At 30.8% G+C, this 15,128-nt stretch overlaps 1 protein-coding gene across 1 annotated transcript; it reads right to left on the reverse strand.

Annotated features, from left to right (window-relative positions):
• Positions 1–230: 230 nt before the first annotated feature.
• LOC132056183 (mitogen-activated protein kinase kinase 9) lies at positions 231–1,502 on the reverse strand. Its single transcript, XM_059448265.1, has one exon. The coding sequence runs from the start codon at positions 1,451–1,453 to the stop codon at positions 482–484; it is 972 nt and encodes a 323-aa protein (XP_059304248.1). The 5' UTR covers positions 1,454–1,502; the 3' UTR covers positions 231–481.
• Between the last annotated feature and the right edge of the window lie 13,626 nt (positions 1,503–15,128).

Consider the following 15,128-nt stretch of genomic DNA (forward strand, 5'->3'; position numbering starts at 1 on the left):
TTAGCAGAGCAATTAGATAATGTTGGCATTAAAATTAATTTTGTAGTATAATAGTACAACGTTGAAGGTCAATTAAATCAGGCACTTTTTTCTTTCTGTGTTTGTTCTTCAGAATTTGGTAATTTTGGTAACCACTAATTTAATCACTTTGAACAACGATAAGATTAATTTTAACTTTAAGATCTAACTTTTGCCTGAATATACTTCATGATTATATGATTGAATTTGAATTAGGAAACAAAAGTTAGTCAGATTGCTTAAAGTGTTGGAAAAAGATTGAATTCATATCATTCATTAGGTCCCAAAATTCCACAAATGAACTTTTGCTGTGGAAATGGATCACTTTTTCCAGTACAGAGAAAATGATTCAGATAGAAAGAATATACAAAAAAGTGAACCCAAAAATAAAAAACAGAAAAAAGAAATCCCGTTCTATTTACAAAACAACTCGGATTCAATTTGCCAGTCCCTTTTAGGGGGATTACAAATCGATACTCCTCATAAATGGATGTTGCAACAATTGCTGAGCGCTCCATCTCTTACTAGACTCTTTTTGCAAACAACACTTCATAAAATCCTTAAAACTTTCCGTTGCTCCTTCAGGCAAACTAGGCGGCTCACCAAAGCATATAGCGCACATTAGTGTAGCCCAGTCGGGTCGTTGACCCGGTGGCAAAAACGGAAAGTGACCCATATAAAGTTCCATTAAAGTTAACCCTAAACTCCAAATATCAGCTGCATAACCATTGTAATTAACTCCATAAGTATCTGGATCAAACCTTTCTGGACTCATATAAGCACAAGTTCCAACATACGAATTACAAGGATCCAAAGTCCTACACATAATTTTACTCACTCCAAAATCTGCTATTTTCACTTCCATTTCACGATTTACTAGAAGATTTGAAGGTTTTAAATCTCTGTGTATGATTTTGTGGTTGTGTAAGTAGTCTAGACCACCAAGTACTTGTTTAGCGATTTTCGCTAAACATACTTCTGTAAAAGCTGTTTGTGATTTAAGAAGATTTTCAAGTGTGCCAGCGTTCATATACTCCATAAGTATACCGATATCTCCACCTGGCATATCGATGACACCGTGGCACTTGATGACGTAAGGTGAATCCGTCCGTCGAAGGATTGAAATTTCACGGAGGATTTGACGGCGAATTTCCGGGTCACTATCACCGTGAACGACTTTGAGAGCGTAGATAACGGAAGTACGTTTGTGACGGACTTTGTAGACAGTTCCACCGTTACCGTGACCGAGAACTTTAAGTTTTTCGAGTTCGGAAATTGAGATTGTTGTAGTGGTGGCGGCGGTGGTGTTGACGGCGGAGTTAACGGTGGAGGTGGTGGTGGGAGGGAGGGGTAAGGGGAAACGAGGGCGGCGTTCGGAGGGTTCCGGTAAAGGAAGACGGAGATTGAGTTGACGGCGATCACGAACTAAAGCCATGTTTGGAATATTTTTTTTTTTGACGGGAAATGGAGTGTTACTAGAAGGAGAAGGGGAATGGATTATATAAGTGGGAAAAGAAAGCACGTGGGAATTGTAGGGTAGACTTTAGCCACCCCACCATGTTAGGAAGGTGAGAGGATATGGGATAGTAGATGAGATTTCATCAATCCTTACGTTAAAAGAGTTACTTTTTCACGATTTTCTTCTTTTTAAAATAAGAAAAGTGGTAAACTGAGCTGGAATATTAATCTCTCTACATGTGATCTAATTAAGTACTTAGGACGAAACAATCTAAAACAAGAGGTTAATTAGTTTGGTGAACAATGAAGTTTAACTGCCCATCGAAGTGATTAATCCAGGGGCGGATTTAAAGAGGGCTGCCCTCGTCAAAAAATTTACAGTGTATATATAGGGTAAATTTTCTGTATCTATGTGCATATATTAACTTTTGAACACGCTGAATAAAAGCAAAATACTTTTTTTTTTTTGTTCCTGAACCTCCTGGATGAAAATCCTGAATCCGTCATTGGATTAATCCTAGGTCAAAGTATATTACTAGACTAACTTATTATTCAATCCCAACAAATAGATAACAAAATGAAGTAAGTAATATTCTATTTAACACGAATTAATCTTTTTGGAAAGGATGCTGTTGGGTGCTAAAAATGCTGTTGTATGTTTAATAAGAACTTTCCACTTTCTGTATTTTGTGTTTAGCATACATAAAATTTATACCGTATGTCCTTACATATTTTCTCAAGAATTTGTAAAAAATATTTGAAGATTATTTCAAATAAGCGTTTAAAGTAGTCCATTATGTCAACTTCAAATTTGAAATATTAAATTTGAAAAATAAGTTTTAGAATTTTTTCAAAAATAAGTTTTAGAATTTTTTCAAAAAAATTCAAGTTTTCAAACCCAACTTTTATTAAATTATTCAAAAAATACATTACAATTGTATGGAATCATTTTTTTCGGATTGCCCTTCTTTTGGGGTGGTCTTTGTCTTGTTTTTATGTCCAAACACAACTTTTATTAAATTATTCACCTAACTTTAAATACTACTGGTCCTCAAATATCAATCAATTCATATCCAAACACCTAAGTACGGAATTTGTTGAGCTTTTTGCTCTGTTTGAGAAATTACTCCCTTTTTACATTTTCATTTTATCTTCAACGATACTCCTACAAATTCTTATTTTTTATATGTTAAAACTAAAACACGTAAAATAATCTGAGTGAGTGTCAAAATAAATAAATAAAAAAACTAGATGTACAAAATGCATTTCTATAATATAAAGTGTATTTAAATGTGTTGGAAAAGGAGAAAAACTTTTAAAATTTAGACTCTTAAAATTTATAGTCTAAATTTCTACAAATATTTATGTTGTTATAACATCTTATTAAGGATAAAATAAAAAATAAAAAATAAATTATTTTTCAGAATAAATTAAAAAGAAATATATGTCAAGAAAATTGTACGAACAGTAATTTTTCCTTTTGGGTAATAAGTAATGTTGTTATTTACAACACAAGTGGAACCAAAAAGCACGAATGGTGGGGAGGGTTAGGAAGGAGAGAGGATAAGACCTAAGAGAGAAGGTGGGCTGGTAGACCTCGTTAAGATAAATCTTTACGCTAAAGGTTTTGGCTCTTTCTTAATTTTCTTTTGTTTTTCTCATAGAAAATTGTGAAGTGAGTTGAATGAATTTATCACATGTGATTTAAATTAGGAGTAGTAGTATATTAGTAAGAACAATCCAAATAGCCACCAAATTAGTTCCAAACAAGTGACTTTTTCTCTGTTTTTTAGTGAACAAGGAAGTTTATTTTGTTGAAAAAAATGGAGGATTATTTTGTGTTGATTAAGTTGCTAATTAATCCAACAGACAATGGCACCTTTGGCTTCAGATTTTTGACCCAACAATTGCATAATGTAAGCCTTGTGGCTAATTAAAAATTATAATGTTCTCATTATTTTGAAGAAAATTTTGTTTTCTTCATGAATTTTTGATATAGCTTATCTGCACAAATGATATCTATCTATCCAGAAAAGAACGATAGGTTAAATTAAGGACCATAACATTTTTTTATCTGAATCTTAACATTGAATTCTCAAATTTTTGAAATGATATATTAAATAGTCGAAACTATGTAAAAGTAGTATTGCAAATGGTCACACAACTGAAGTGGAAAAAAAGCCTATAATTATGTGATTATTTGTGAAATTTACCCTTAAATTAAGGTTCATAGTAATTTTTTATGTGATCTTAAGATTTCTCAATTTTTTTGAAATGATATATCCACATATTCGAAACTGTATGAAAGTACTACCATAATGTCATATCAAAAATATTTTAAATTTTTTTAAATAATCGTAGTTAAAAAAATTCATTTGACTTTCTAAACAGTACTAATATGGTATTAAAACGAGAGAGATACTGTAATAAATAAGAGCCTCTTTTTTTTTGGCTGACTTACTTGATGTGCATTTACTTGCTGTATTTTTGCACCTGTGCAACCATGTGAGTTTTGTTTTGCATATGTTTTTTTTTTAACGTGCAGGGGCATTTATTCAATGCTCTAGTATCTTTTTCAGAAAATAGAAGTCTCCAGTTGATAAAATTGTCAGGTGAAAATATTTCTCTCGGTGAATATGAAAAATGCTTGCTAAAGTTATTTTTTCCATGTGAAACATGTTTTTTGTTATTTTCTTAATATTTTGGATTGCAAAATTAGAACCATTATTGAAAACAATTATTTAGAATGAAAAAGACCGTCATTTTGTTTAAGCATCACATAGAGTCACTTAACTATTTTAATTTTTTTATAAAGTCACACAACTTTGCTTAGTATGATAAAAATAATATCATGTCCACGATCACGATGACTAATTTGTTTTATCTTGGTTACTTTCTGTATTACTTAGGTGAAATTGAGTGATGTTTTAGTCACAGAAATAGTTTAATAGCTTTATGTTATACTCAAAAACATAAAGAATTTTGGATCTCATCTCCATCTTGATTACATATGAGTTGCAGTATCTCTTTCATCATGCAAAAAAAAGAATTTTGCTCAATGGATCCTTTCTTTTTTTTTTTTTTTTTTTTTTTGTGATGAAGATGTTCTTGAATCTCTAACGTCAATCGTATAGTAAAAAGGCAAGATAAAAGGAACAAGAATAAATTCAGCAATCTGCTTTATCACTTATATCCTTTTTTATATTCTAAATTTTATTTCACCATTTTTCTTCTATGTTTTTTCTGCTATAATTCATTTTGTGTACCAATTTTCTTTTTAAATTTTGTACTAGCAACACGAGGGTTTGCTCTCATCAAGGTAAGTAAGCGCTAAAGGTAGTTTTGTAACTCTTTTTTTTTGTTCATTTGGTTTTTTATTGAGTCAATTAGCCTCTTCAAATTCACGAAATACCAAAAAAAAAAAAAATTATTATATTTTCGCTCTCATCAAGGTAAGTTCCAATTAGCCTCTTCAAATTCAGTTACACTTGTAGGTTACATGATCATTAGTTTTGGATTTGAATCTTATGATTTTTATTGCTAATTCAAATGCATCAAATGCTTAGCTAATTTCTTCATTAGTAAAAATAAAAAATATTGAATCTGTGTGACGCAAGTTATATTGAAATTTTTCTTGTACACGAGCACAAATATGACTATGAAAAATAATATTGTAGTTTTGTCAGATTGTTTTCGAAACTTAAGTTTTTGTTTTATTTTTTTTATTTTTTGCAGTGAGAAGCACTATTGATGTATTGTCTATTGGCTATAAATTAGTTGCATTTGATGAAGAGGACAAGAAAAATTGGAAATAGAAGGAGAAGCGAGGGCATTGAAGGAAGATGGAGATGAAATCAATGGACGGATACAATAGAGGCAATCAAAACAGCCAAAGAGTTTTGTTGTTGAGGATGAGGATAATACTGACTCCATTATTTGAAAGGATACTATATTCTCACTCTCAATTAACCATGCGTTTTTTTTAAATTAGATAAATATCTTTTCTGTTTCTTTTGAAATGTAAATTTGCCTTTATTGTGCAAGAGAGCTATAAGATCACAAATTTTCTTTCAATATGTTATCAATCAATTAAATTTCAAATTCAAAGTTCTAGCGTATTATTTTTGCGTCATCTTGAGAGGCTGGATTTTTTTCAAATTTTGAGTACATATATAGATTTGAGAAATAGAAGGAATCAAAAAATGTTAAGAATGGGTAGTCGAACTTGAAAGACAGTAAAGTATTTAACTATCTATAGTATTATCATCATCCAAAGTTCATAGAGATGGTGTTAAAAAAGGCGTAACACCTTTCTTAGACTACATTTTTTTCTTGCTTGTATGTCATTTGAATGCAATTAATTACTCATTTATTTTGATCGAAATAAAAGGCATTCGTTATAACTCCATAATTTCTGACATAAAGGGGGAAAAAAAATAGGAAGAGGAGGAGATCGATAATAGGGCACTAAAATGGCATAAAATTAATTGCTCTATTATTTTTAACGGGGTATTACCATATTTCTTTTATTGGATGTCTATTTATGATAAAATATGACATTTGGACATCTTCCAATTGTATTTAAACAGCAAAAAATATCATCATCCAATCCATTTTCTTACCTGAAACGTCACTTTTTTAAAAAATATAATCACTTAATTTTTTCATAGGGCAAGAAAGGCATAATTCTACAAAAAAAACATTCAAACTCATTGCTGAAGTGTACTAAGGTAAATTATTGCAAAGAAATATTACATTTTTATTAATTTGAAAGAACACTTTTTGATATTAATAGATACTAATTATAAGTGTATTTTATTATTTTGAAGGCGTTGTGCTTCATATGTATCGAAATCCAGGTGTAGCTCGATTATAAGGACAATAAAGTTATAGCTTAGGGCTCCAACTTTTTTGGAGCCCCACTTTTTTCTAAAGAAGATGTATTATATATATAACTGTTGTCTAGATCGAAATAAGTTTTCAAAATTAAAACTGATAAAATATTATCTAAGATAAATATGTCTCAAGCGAGATTGAATGGATTAGCTATATTATGAATTGAAAATGAATTGTTAGAACAAATCGATTATAGAACAGTAGTTAATGACTTCGCATCTAAAAAAGCTAAAAAAATAGACTGTAAAACAATCTTTCCTTTAAAAAAGATTAATACCTCTCTCTAAAGTTTAGGCCACCAATGTTATTGAGACGGCCCTGTCGAAAACAAATACTTTAATATACAATCTACTAAAATACTTTCACAAAATTACAAAGGCTGCTATTTCTTTTTCTATCTTTGGATATGCCTACACTTTATTGCGATTTAATAAGACGACGTAGGAAACTTCATATGTAATAAAATGAGAGTGCACCCATTTTATTACCGACCGCGCGAAGCGCGGGTGAGTTTTCTAGTATGGTATTAAAACGAGAGTGATACTGTAATAAATAAGAGACTTTTTTTTTTGGGTGACTTACTTGATGTGCATTTACTTGCTGTATTTTTGCACCTGTGCAACCATGTGAGTTTTGTTTTGCATATGTTTTTTTTTTTGTTTTTTTTTTTTTTAACGTGCAGGGGCATTTATTCAATGCTTTAGTATCTTTTTCAGGAAATAGAAGTCTCTAGTTGATAAAATTGTCAGGTGAAAATATTTCTCTCGGTGAATATGAAAAATGCTTGCTAAAGTTATTTTTTCCATGTGAAACATGTTTTTTGTTATTTTCTTAATATTTTGGATTGCAAAATTAGAACCATTATTGAAAACAATTATTTAGAATGAAAAAGACCCTCATTTTGTTTAAGCATCACATAGAGTCACTTATTTTTTTATAAAGTCACACAACTTTGCTTAGTATGATAAAAATAATATCATGTCCACGATCACGATGACTAATTTGTTTTATCTTGGTTACTTTCTCTATTACTTAGGTGAAATTGAGTGACGTTTTAGTCACAGAAATAGTTTAATAGTTTTATGTGGTACTCAACTAAATTTAAGAGATTTTTTCTATTAAGAAAAATAGTTCAGCGACTTTAAAACAATAAATCAAAAGTTGAGCAATCATCCATGAATTGTAAAATTCAAAATATCAGTGGCCCTCAGAAGTTGAGGGTCTTGAGACTTAGGTAATAGATACGAGCCCTTAAACGATTAATATTTAAGTGAAGAAGGATAAAGTGACTGAACTATTATCTCAAAGTTTTTTATAAAATCTGAAATATCAGCCCCTCCCGACAACAACCAAAGAATGCACAAAACAGGCCGCTTAAGGTTGCTGTCTTTAATTATTTAGAAGATAGAAATTAAAGTGCTACTTTATGTTGATAATCTGAGCGATTTTAACTTAATCAATTTGTTAATATTACGACTTTCCCTTTTCATATTTTTGTTTTAATCTTGCTAGTTATTTCGAAAATTTAAATATCGAAAAAGAAATTCCCCAAAACCTGTAGAGAGTACATATGACAAGTTATCACATGATACCTGCTTTGGCAACAGACGAAGGCGGCTATATAGATATTTATATATCAAAGTTTCAATGTCATTATCTCGGAGTTAAGTCCTCAGCATCGTCTAGGAACGTAGTTCACTGAATAGAATCAATATTTGTTTCCTTTCAAGCAATTACTAAAATAAAAGTCTACTAGCAAGTAGCAAGTAGCAAGTAGCGTCAACATCTTATTTTTGGGTGCTAGCTAGGCTTTTTTTATACGTTTTCTGTGACAGAGTAATTAATGACGAGGAACTACGATATGACAGAATTTGAATCCTAAGAAACAAGTTGTTTTTTGGTAGGGAGCGTGCTTTAACCCCCTCCACCACAACCCAAGGTAGGATTTCTCAGCACTGAATCTGAACGAATACCAAACATAGGTGAAAAAAGTTTCCAATTCTTCAGTTTTGATAAAAGCATAAGCTTCAATGAATAACTGATGAGGAAAATTGACTATCCCGTAGTCCGTAGAAGTACTGTTGTATCCCAAAGGAATAAAGCTGGAGGTGAATGCAGTTTTTTGACAAAGGATTCGAACTCAATATTTTCAACGAGAAGCATAATTATGTATATGCAAAAAATTATCAAAAGGACAAGAAATATTAAATTTAAACTTATAATTTCAACGAGTTATGCAAAAAAAAATTAATTAGAGGTTTAACCCATTAAATTTAAATATCATGAATTCATTTATGAAAATAAAAAAAGTATTACAAATAAACGTAGTAGGTGAAATAGTAATCAAAGCAAATTAAGATATTACGGTTTGCATTAGAAAATGAGTAGTTTTTTTAAATATTTTTTATTTTTATTTTTGTTGATTAGGGGAAAGATGATTTTTTTACGTGCTTTAGGAAATAATTATTTGAAATTGATTTTTGAAGGAACTGATGTCAATATAGCTAGTGTTTGAAATATTGTAGAGTGGTATTTCAAGTGTGTGGTTCATAGATCAAAGTACTTGAATATCTTCATTTACTAATAATTATAGTTTAATGTAAATATTTTTAAGAAACAAAGAGAAGGCGCTTAATGTATAATAAAGCATTGACCTTTATTGTTTGCTTTAAAAAATTTGAAAAACACTTCCACTCTTTTTTCCTCGTGTTAATGCCTTGTCAATCAGTCGATTTCCCTTTCTCAAAAGTTCATCGATCTTAACAATTACTACTAGTGTTCATTTATATATAGACGCTACTAATAATTACTGGCATGAGATGTCGTCAGTGCTAGGATTTATTGAGTTACATAGACTAATTTAGAGAAGACTCTGGATTAATTCATAGTAATGTTCACTAGGTTGTATCTAATCAAAACACAGCAAGCTTGTTCATTTTGAGATTTACTTTTGTCGGCTATATTTATTGGTTACTTGTGCTACTAATCGCCATAATAGCTGGTAGTTATGCCCTGTGGGGTTATCCCATTGTCATCATCCAACTGTACGCACATACCATATTTTTTATGTAGTAGATGGTACACAACTACACGTCTACACAATTTCATTTACGAATATTGTAATACTGACACAAACATAAATATATGGAGTATTAAGGATTATGTATAATTATACTAATGATTATACCAGCAAACAAAAGAAATGCATGATTAGGTGTGCAGATGCTGGTAATTGATTGTGACGTGCTATAATTTATTTTTTTCTTTTTGTCGTATTACTCGAGTGAGAATATGAACTAATTTTTAATATTCTCCTTAATATATGTTGTTATGCAATGCCGCTAATTAATTAAGTAGCATCACTTCTGTTTCATAATTAGTTTGGGAATTAAGTCTTATAATAAGTTAGGTAGACAATTTTGCAATTAAAAATAAAGAGAGTGGAAAGCAACTTTTCTGAAATTTCCAGTTCATGCCAACCAAATTTCACCAAAAAAACTTGAGCAAATAACAATCCAGGGAGTAGCTTTCATGTATTATCTAAAAGCATTATTGCTAAAAGAATTCACTTAAATTGATGAAATCTGTCCTAAGACAAACTTGCAACATATATCTGATTTTTGTCCAGTGTTTAATTGTCGGTATTAGCTAACATCATCATAATATTTATACTAAAATTATAGGATTATCTATCCTATAGGAGGTGGGATTCTCTATCATGGTTATAAAGTCTGGAATAACATTGTTTTGAACCAAATGACCCTTCAATTTACTGAATTCTCGCATTTATCAATGTCTATTCTGTGGATGATTTGAAAAGTCAGAATAGATGGTTTTCTAGTTCACTATTTGTGGAGTGATGCTAAAATTATATCTAAAGCATTACTCCATATGATTTTAATGAGTGTTCTAATGTGTTACTATGTGATGATACAGTTTAGTTAAATGACTCTTAAGCAAAATTAGTTGCTCACACTATCCCAAAGTGTGCTGCTTTATCTTGATACAATGTGTGGATCAAAAGGCTGGAAAACAGGAAAAACGAGCGTTGGGATTGTGACTTTGAAGGCTAATAATGTTGTGTTTCATGTCCCATGGTGACCCAGTTTCAGTTTACTGGAAGGCCGTGATTGTTCAAACTTTAGCTAATTGTAGAAAAGCAATGCAACTTGCCAATAAAGTGCAGCTGGAAGAAGATTAATTTACACCTTATTATCGGATGCAAAAACAGCGGTCCGTATGCTCAATAGAAAAATTGTTAATTCCTTCATGGGATGTAATCATGTAACTATTGTTCATTATGATGTTTGGCATCTCAAGCATTACCTGAACGATGTCATAATTATGCACATATATACAGAGAAAGTATAATTAATACTTTATAGTCATAAGGTAGCTAAGTTTGATAATGAGGTCTACTTCCCTGTTTGGATTGTCACCGAGAACACTAGCCCTTACATTTTACTGATCTTTCATCCTAGTATAGCTTACACTTATTTCAATGGAGCAAAAAAGAACTTGGCAGTTAATTCTTTTGCAAACAAATGGTTTACTATACAAACGCTTCCTTAGTCTTTTTATTTATCAATTTCTGATATTTTACATATTATATAGTCATTAAGATTCTAGTTCATACACTATAATTTAATCGTGACTTTGTAGAAACTGAAATGTTCCTCCGCGAGCAAATATCCCATCATTAATAATGACGCCCATATAGGCATATACGGTTAACCTAACGCTGCTCAGAAGTATAATTTGATATGAGAATAGCTAGCAATAAATTGCGCAGAAATATCTCGGATCCGTTCAACAAAATATTTCTAGGCTAGTTTCAATTAGGGAAGCTCATAAAATAGTAAAAGGTAGCTGTTTGTGAAAATTTTATCACAAATATGTAAGACCAAGGAAAAACAACAACATCGTGATGAATCGATCTCTTTTATGTAGGCCACAGCAACATTAATGGGCTCATTTTTTGATACTGCAGACTGCAGGCCGACCCATTTAGCCTGCTTGTATTTCATTAAGTTTTGGGGCAATTCGTACAAATGTCCTTATTTGAGGTGGTCTTTTATTTTTGGCCCTCAAATTGCTGGTTTTTAATTTTTGACCTTCGATACTTTAAGTGTCAAAAAATATTCTTGATATTCTGGTTTTAAACCCTAGCAGAGTATTAAAAAAATCGCAAGGCCGAATTTCGTAGCAAATTATGCCTATTGAGACAAAAGTTAGGCCTTAAGGCCTGAGAATCCCAGTAGGGTAAAAAAAAAAAAAAAATCCGTAAGGCAAGTTATATCTTAGGACATAGTTTCTATATAGGAGTTACGCCTTATAACTTTACCCCTTGTCTAGCGTAACTTTTGTCTTAGGCATAACTTAGAACTACAAAAGTTATGTCTTATAAACTTAACTTGGAACTACAACATAACTAAGTTAGGCCTTATAAGGCCTAAATTTCGCAAAACCTTACCTTGCGAAATTATTTTTTGGCTTAAAGCATATGAAGCCCCCTAAATTTGCTCTTTTTTTTTTTTTTTCATTTTGGCAACTCAACTAAGTGTTGTTCCCATTGAACCCCTGAACTTGGCCTCAAGTATGTCAATCAAACATAATCCAACTTACATAACATATATGGTGAGTTTCATTTTCTTTAGCGTGAATGTCAATCGCATTCTACATGAAAAATTCAACCAATTGAAACCCCCCACGCATTTTAGTTATACACATCATTAAAATATGTGTATAACAACCTTTTTTCAAGAATCAAGCAATTCGGCCAACCAGGAATTGAAGACCAGCCTTTTGAGATTGATTTTGAAGCTTTTTTGGGATTCTGGAATAACAGTTTTGGTTTCTTATTTTTCAGTTTTCAGTTTTGGTTTCCAATTTTGATTTCTTATTTTTCTAGTTTTGTTATTTGATTGGTTTAAGTGGTGCTTCTTCACTTATATAACACAGCAACACACTTCTTCCTACCTGATGTGTATAATTAAAATGAGTGGGGTGTTTTGATTGGTTGAATTTTTCACGTAGGATGCAATTGACATTCACGCGCAAGACTAAAGAAAATGAAACTCACCATATATGTTACTACGTAAGTTGGATTAAGGTTGATGACACACATTCGCCCCGTGATTTTAATAAATGAATAACACTTACTGTGCCAAAATGAAAAAGGGACAAGTTTAGGGGGTTGCATATGCATTAAGCCTTATTTTTTTTACTAATCCGGATTCGAATCCAGAACTCAAAATATTTTCGGCCATTTTTTTTAGGCGAAAAGTAAAAATTAAAGATCAGCGCGTTTGGAGGACAAAAATTAAAGATCGGCGCGTTTGGAGGACAGTCCGCGCAAAAAAATGTAAGTTTTGACGAGTGTTTCCAGGTATAGGCCCAAGTGACTGTCAACGGGCTTGACTCGTCGCAAAGTTGAGCAGACCATGAGAATTACTACGACTCAGATGGTTGCTGATAAAACTATTAGTGAATGACGAAAAATAGAGCTTGGATGTGATAACTGACAGCTGTTCTGAGAGAATAAAAGGATCACTGTGGCTATTATAGACAACTAATTACCTCTATTAATGATTGGCCTCGCCACATGTACATTAACAGCCTGTTTGGAAAGACACCTAGGAATTGGATTTGGGTGTAATTGGGCGTAATTATGCAGTTTGATATATATGTCTGGCCAAATAATTACTTAATCAGCATGAAATTGGGTGTAATTGGAGGGCTTTAATTACACTTTCTAATTCTTAAGGGGGAGGTGAGAATTGATGGTAATTACACTGTAATTGCAAGGTTACTCTTCAATTTCTTTTGTTTTTATTTTAATTTATTTTCTTTATAATTGTTATTTCTATTATTTTAATTTCTTTTTTTTATTATTATTTTTACTTTTTAATTTCTTTTAAATCTTAAAATATATTTTTATTTTTACATTATTTATCTTTTGTTTCTCTACCTCTACTTCTTGTGATTTCATGTAATTGCTCGTATGTTTTTATTTCTCATATGTTCTATTTTCTTCATTTAGCGTAACTGCGTTATTGTTCTAATTTTTGAAACTACACCTCCTAAAATTAGAAATAATATGTCATTAACAAACTTGGCATATAATGAGTGATGTCATTAAAGTAGAATTTCGTTGTTGAATGAGATAATAAAGTTATTATGTTTTCCTTTTCTTTTGAATTATATTTACTTAAGTTATATTGAAATTTATTTATATTATGTTGGAATTTGAGACGTGTTAAACTATTTTTGGATTTTGAAATTATGTTATATTTATGGTTTCAATTTACTTGCTTTAGTAGTATTGGCTTGTTATTTCATATCTCATTATTCTTCATTTTTTAGTTAGAATTGATAGATTAGTTTTGTCAAACAATTGAATAATGTTATGACAATCTATTTATAAATATTTAATTTATTTTATCAAGCATGCATTCCATGATTTTCTTACAAAACGTGTGTTTTTAGTTTTATAATTAATTAAATTAAAATATTATTAATTTGAAAAAAAATATATCAATTATTTTTAGAATATAAGTTATAAATATATGCTTACCAATTAATGTATTTTCAAGAAAATATACTTATCTTAAATACCAAATCTAATACCGCTCTCTGTTTCAATTTGTTAACCTATTTCCTTTTATCCCGCGCTAAAACGAATTCCATCTCTTTCCTAATTTGGAAACAAATTCACTTTATGAATGATTTATACCACACAAATTTTCAAGGCTTATTTTGAACCACAAGTTTCAAAAGTCTTCCTCTTTTTTTAAATGTCGTGCTCAACAAAATGAGTTCATATAAATCAAACGAGGAGTACTATCATTTATACTTATATAAAAAAAATCCTTTATAGGCATATATTTATCATATTTACTTTTAAATTTTAATAATTACTTTATTTAAAATTTAATCTAACTGTGTAATTACACTTATGCAACCAAACAATACGCTTGTAATTACACTGTAATTATGTTGTGAGAAATAAACAAGTCGTCGTAATTATTATACTGTTTAATTACTAGGCTGTGTAATTACTATCGTAATTACATCAATTCCAATTGCCAGGTGGCTTCCCAAACAGACCCTAAAGGTTTGGGAGTCCGGAGCCTAAAGGGTACTAAAATGCCCAAAATAAATCAAATGGGGTGCTCCTTTCTACAATATATCAAAAGGGGTATAACGTGGAGGGGCCAACGTTATACCCCGAAAAAAAAAAATTCAAATTGTCATACAAAAAAAAAAAAAAATTAATGGACTGATCCACGTTTTACTTATATATATTTTGCAAATCGTTCCTCAGTCCACGACATTAGACAGATAAGCGATTTTTTGCGTTTGGACGTCCGATTTACGCGATTTTTTTTTTGTAGCATATTCAAAATAAAATTACGCATTAAACAATAACACACTTAAGGAACACTTAGTGTTTTTTTCCATAAAAAGATCGCAACATCTTATTTTAATAAATCTTTTTTTTGCAACACTTAGTGTTTTTTTTCGTACTTTGACCAACGATTAGTCGTGTGTCAAGACTCCGAAAAGTCAATATTTCATATAGAACCTGATATTTTTTTTCTGTGTACTATAATGTACGCTCAATACATCAAGAATACGTAAACGTTCTGATCGTCATTTTAAAGGTTGAAAAGGTACCGAAGTAAGTTTTGTTTGGAAACTTTAGGTTTAAGTGTTTTATTTTTTAATGTTTTGATTTAAGCGTGTTATTTTTT

This window comes from Lycium ferocissimum, chromosome 5 (genome assembly GCF_029784015.1).
Source record: "Lycium ferocissimum isolate CSIRO_LF1 chromosome 5, AGI_CSIRO_Lferr_CH_V1, whole genome shotgun sequence".
In the NCBI taxonomy this organism is placed as follows: domain Eukaryota; kingdom Viridiplantae; phylum Streptophyta; class Magnoliopsida; order Solanales; family Solanaceae; genus Lycium; species Lycium ferocissimum.

What these genes read in the sequence shown, in the direction of transcription:
- LOC132056183 (XM_059448265.1), bottom strand. Translation starts at nt 1,453, where the DNA reads ATGGCTTTAGTTCGTGATCGCCGTCAACTCAATCTCCGTCTTCCTTTA.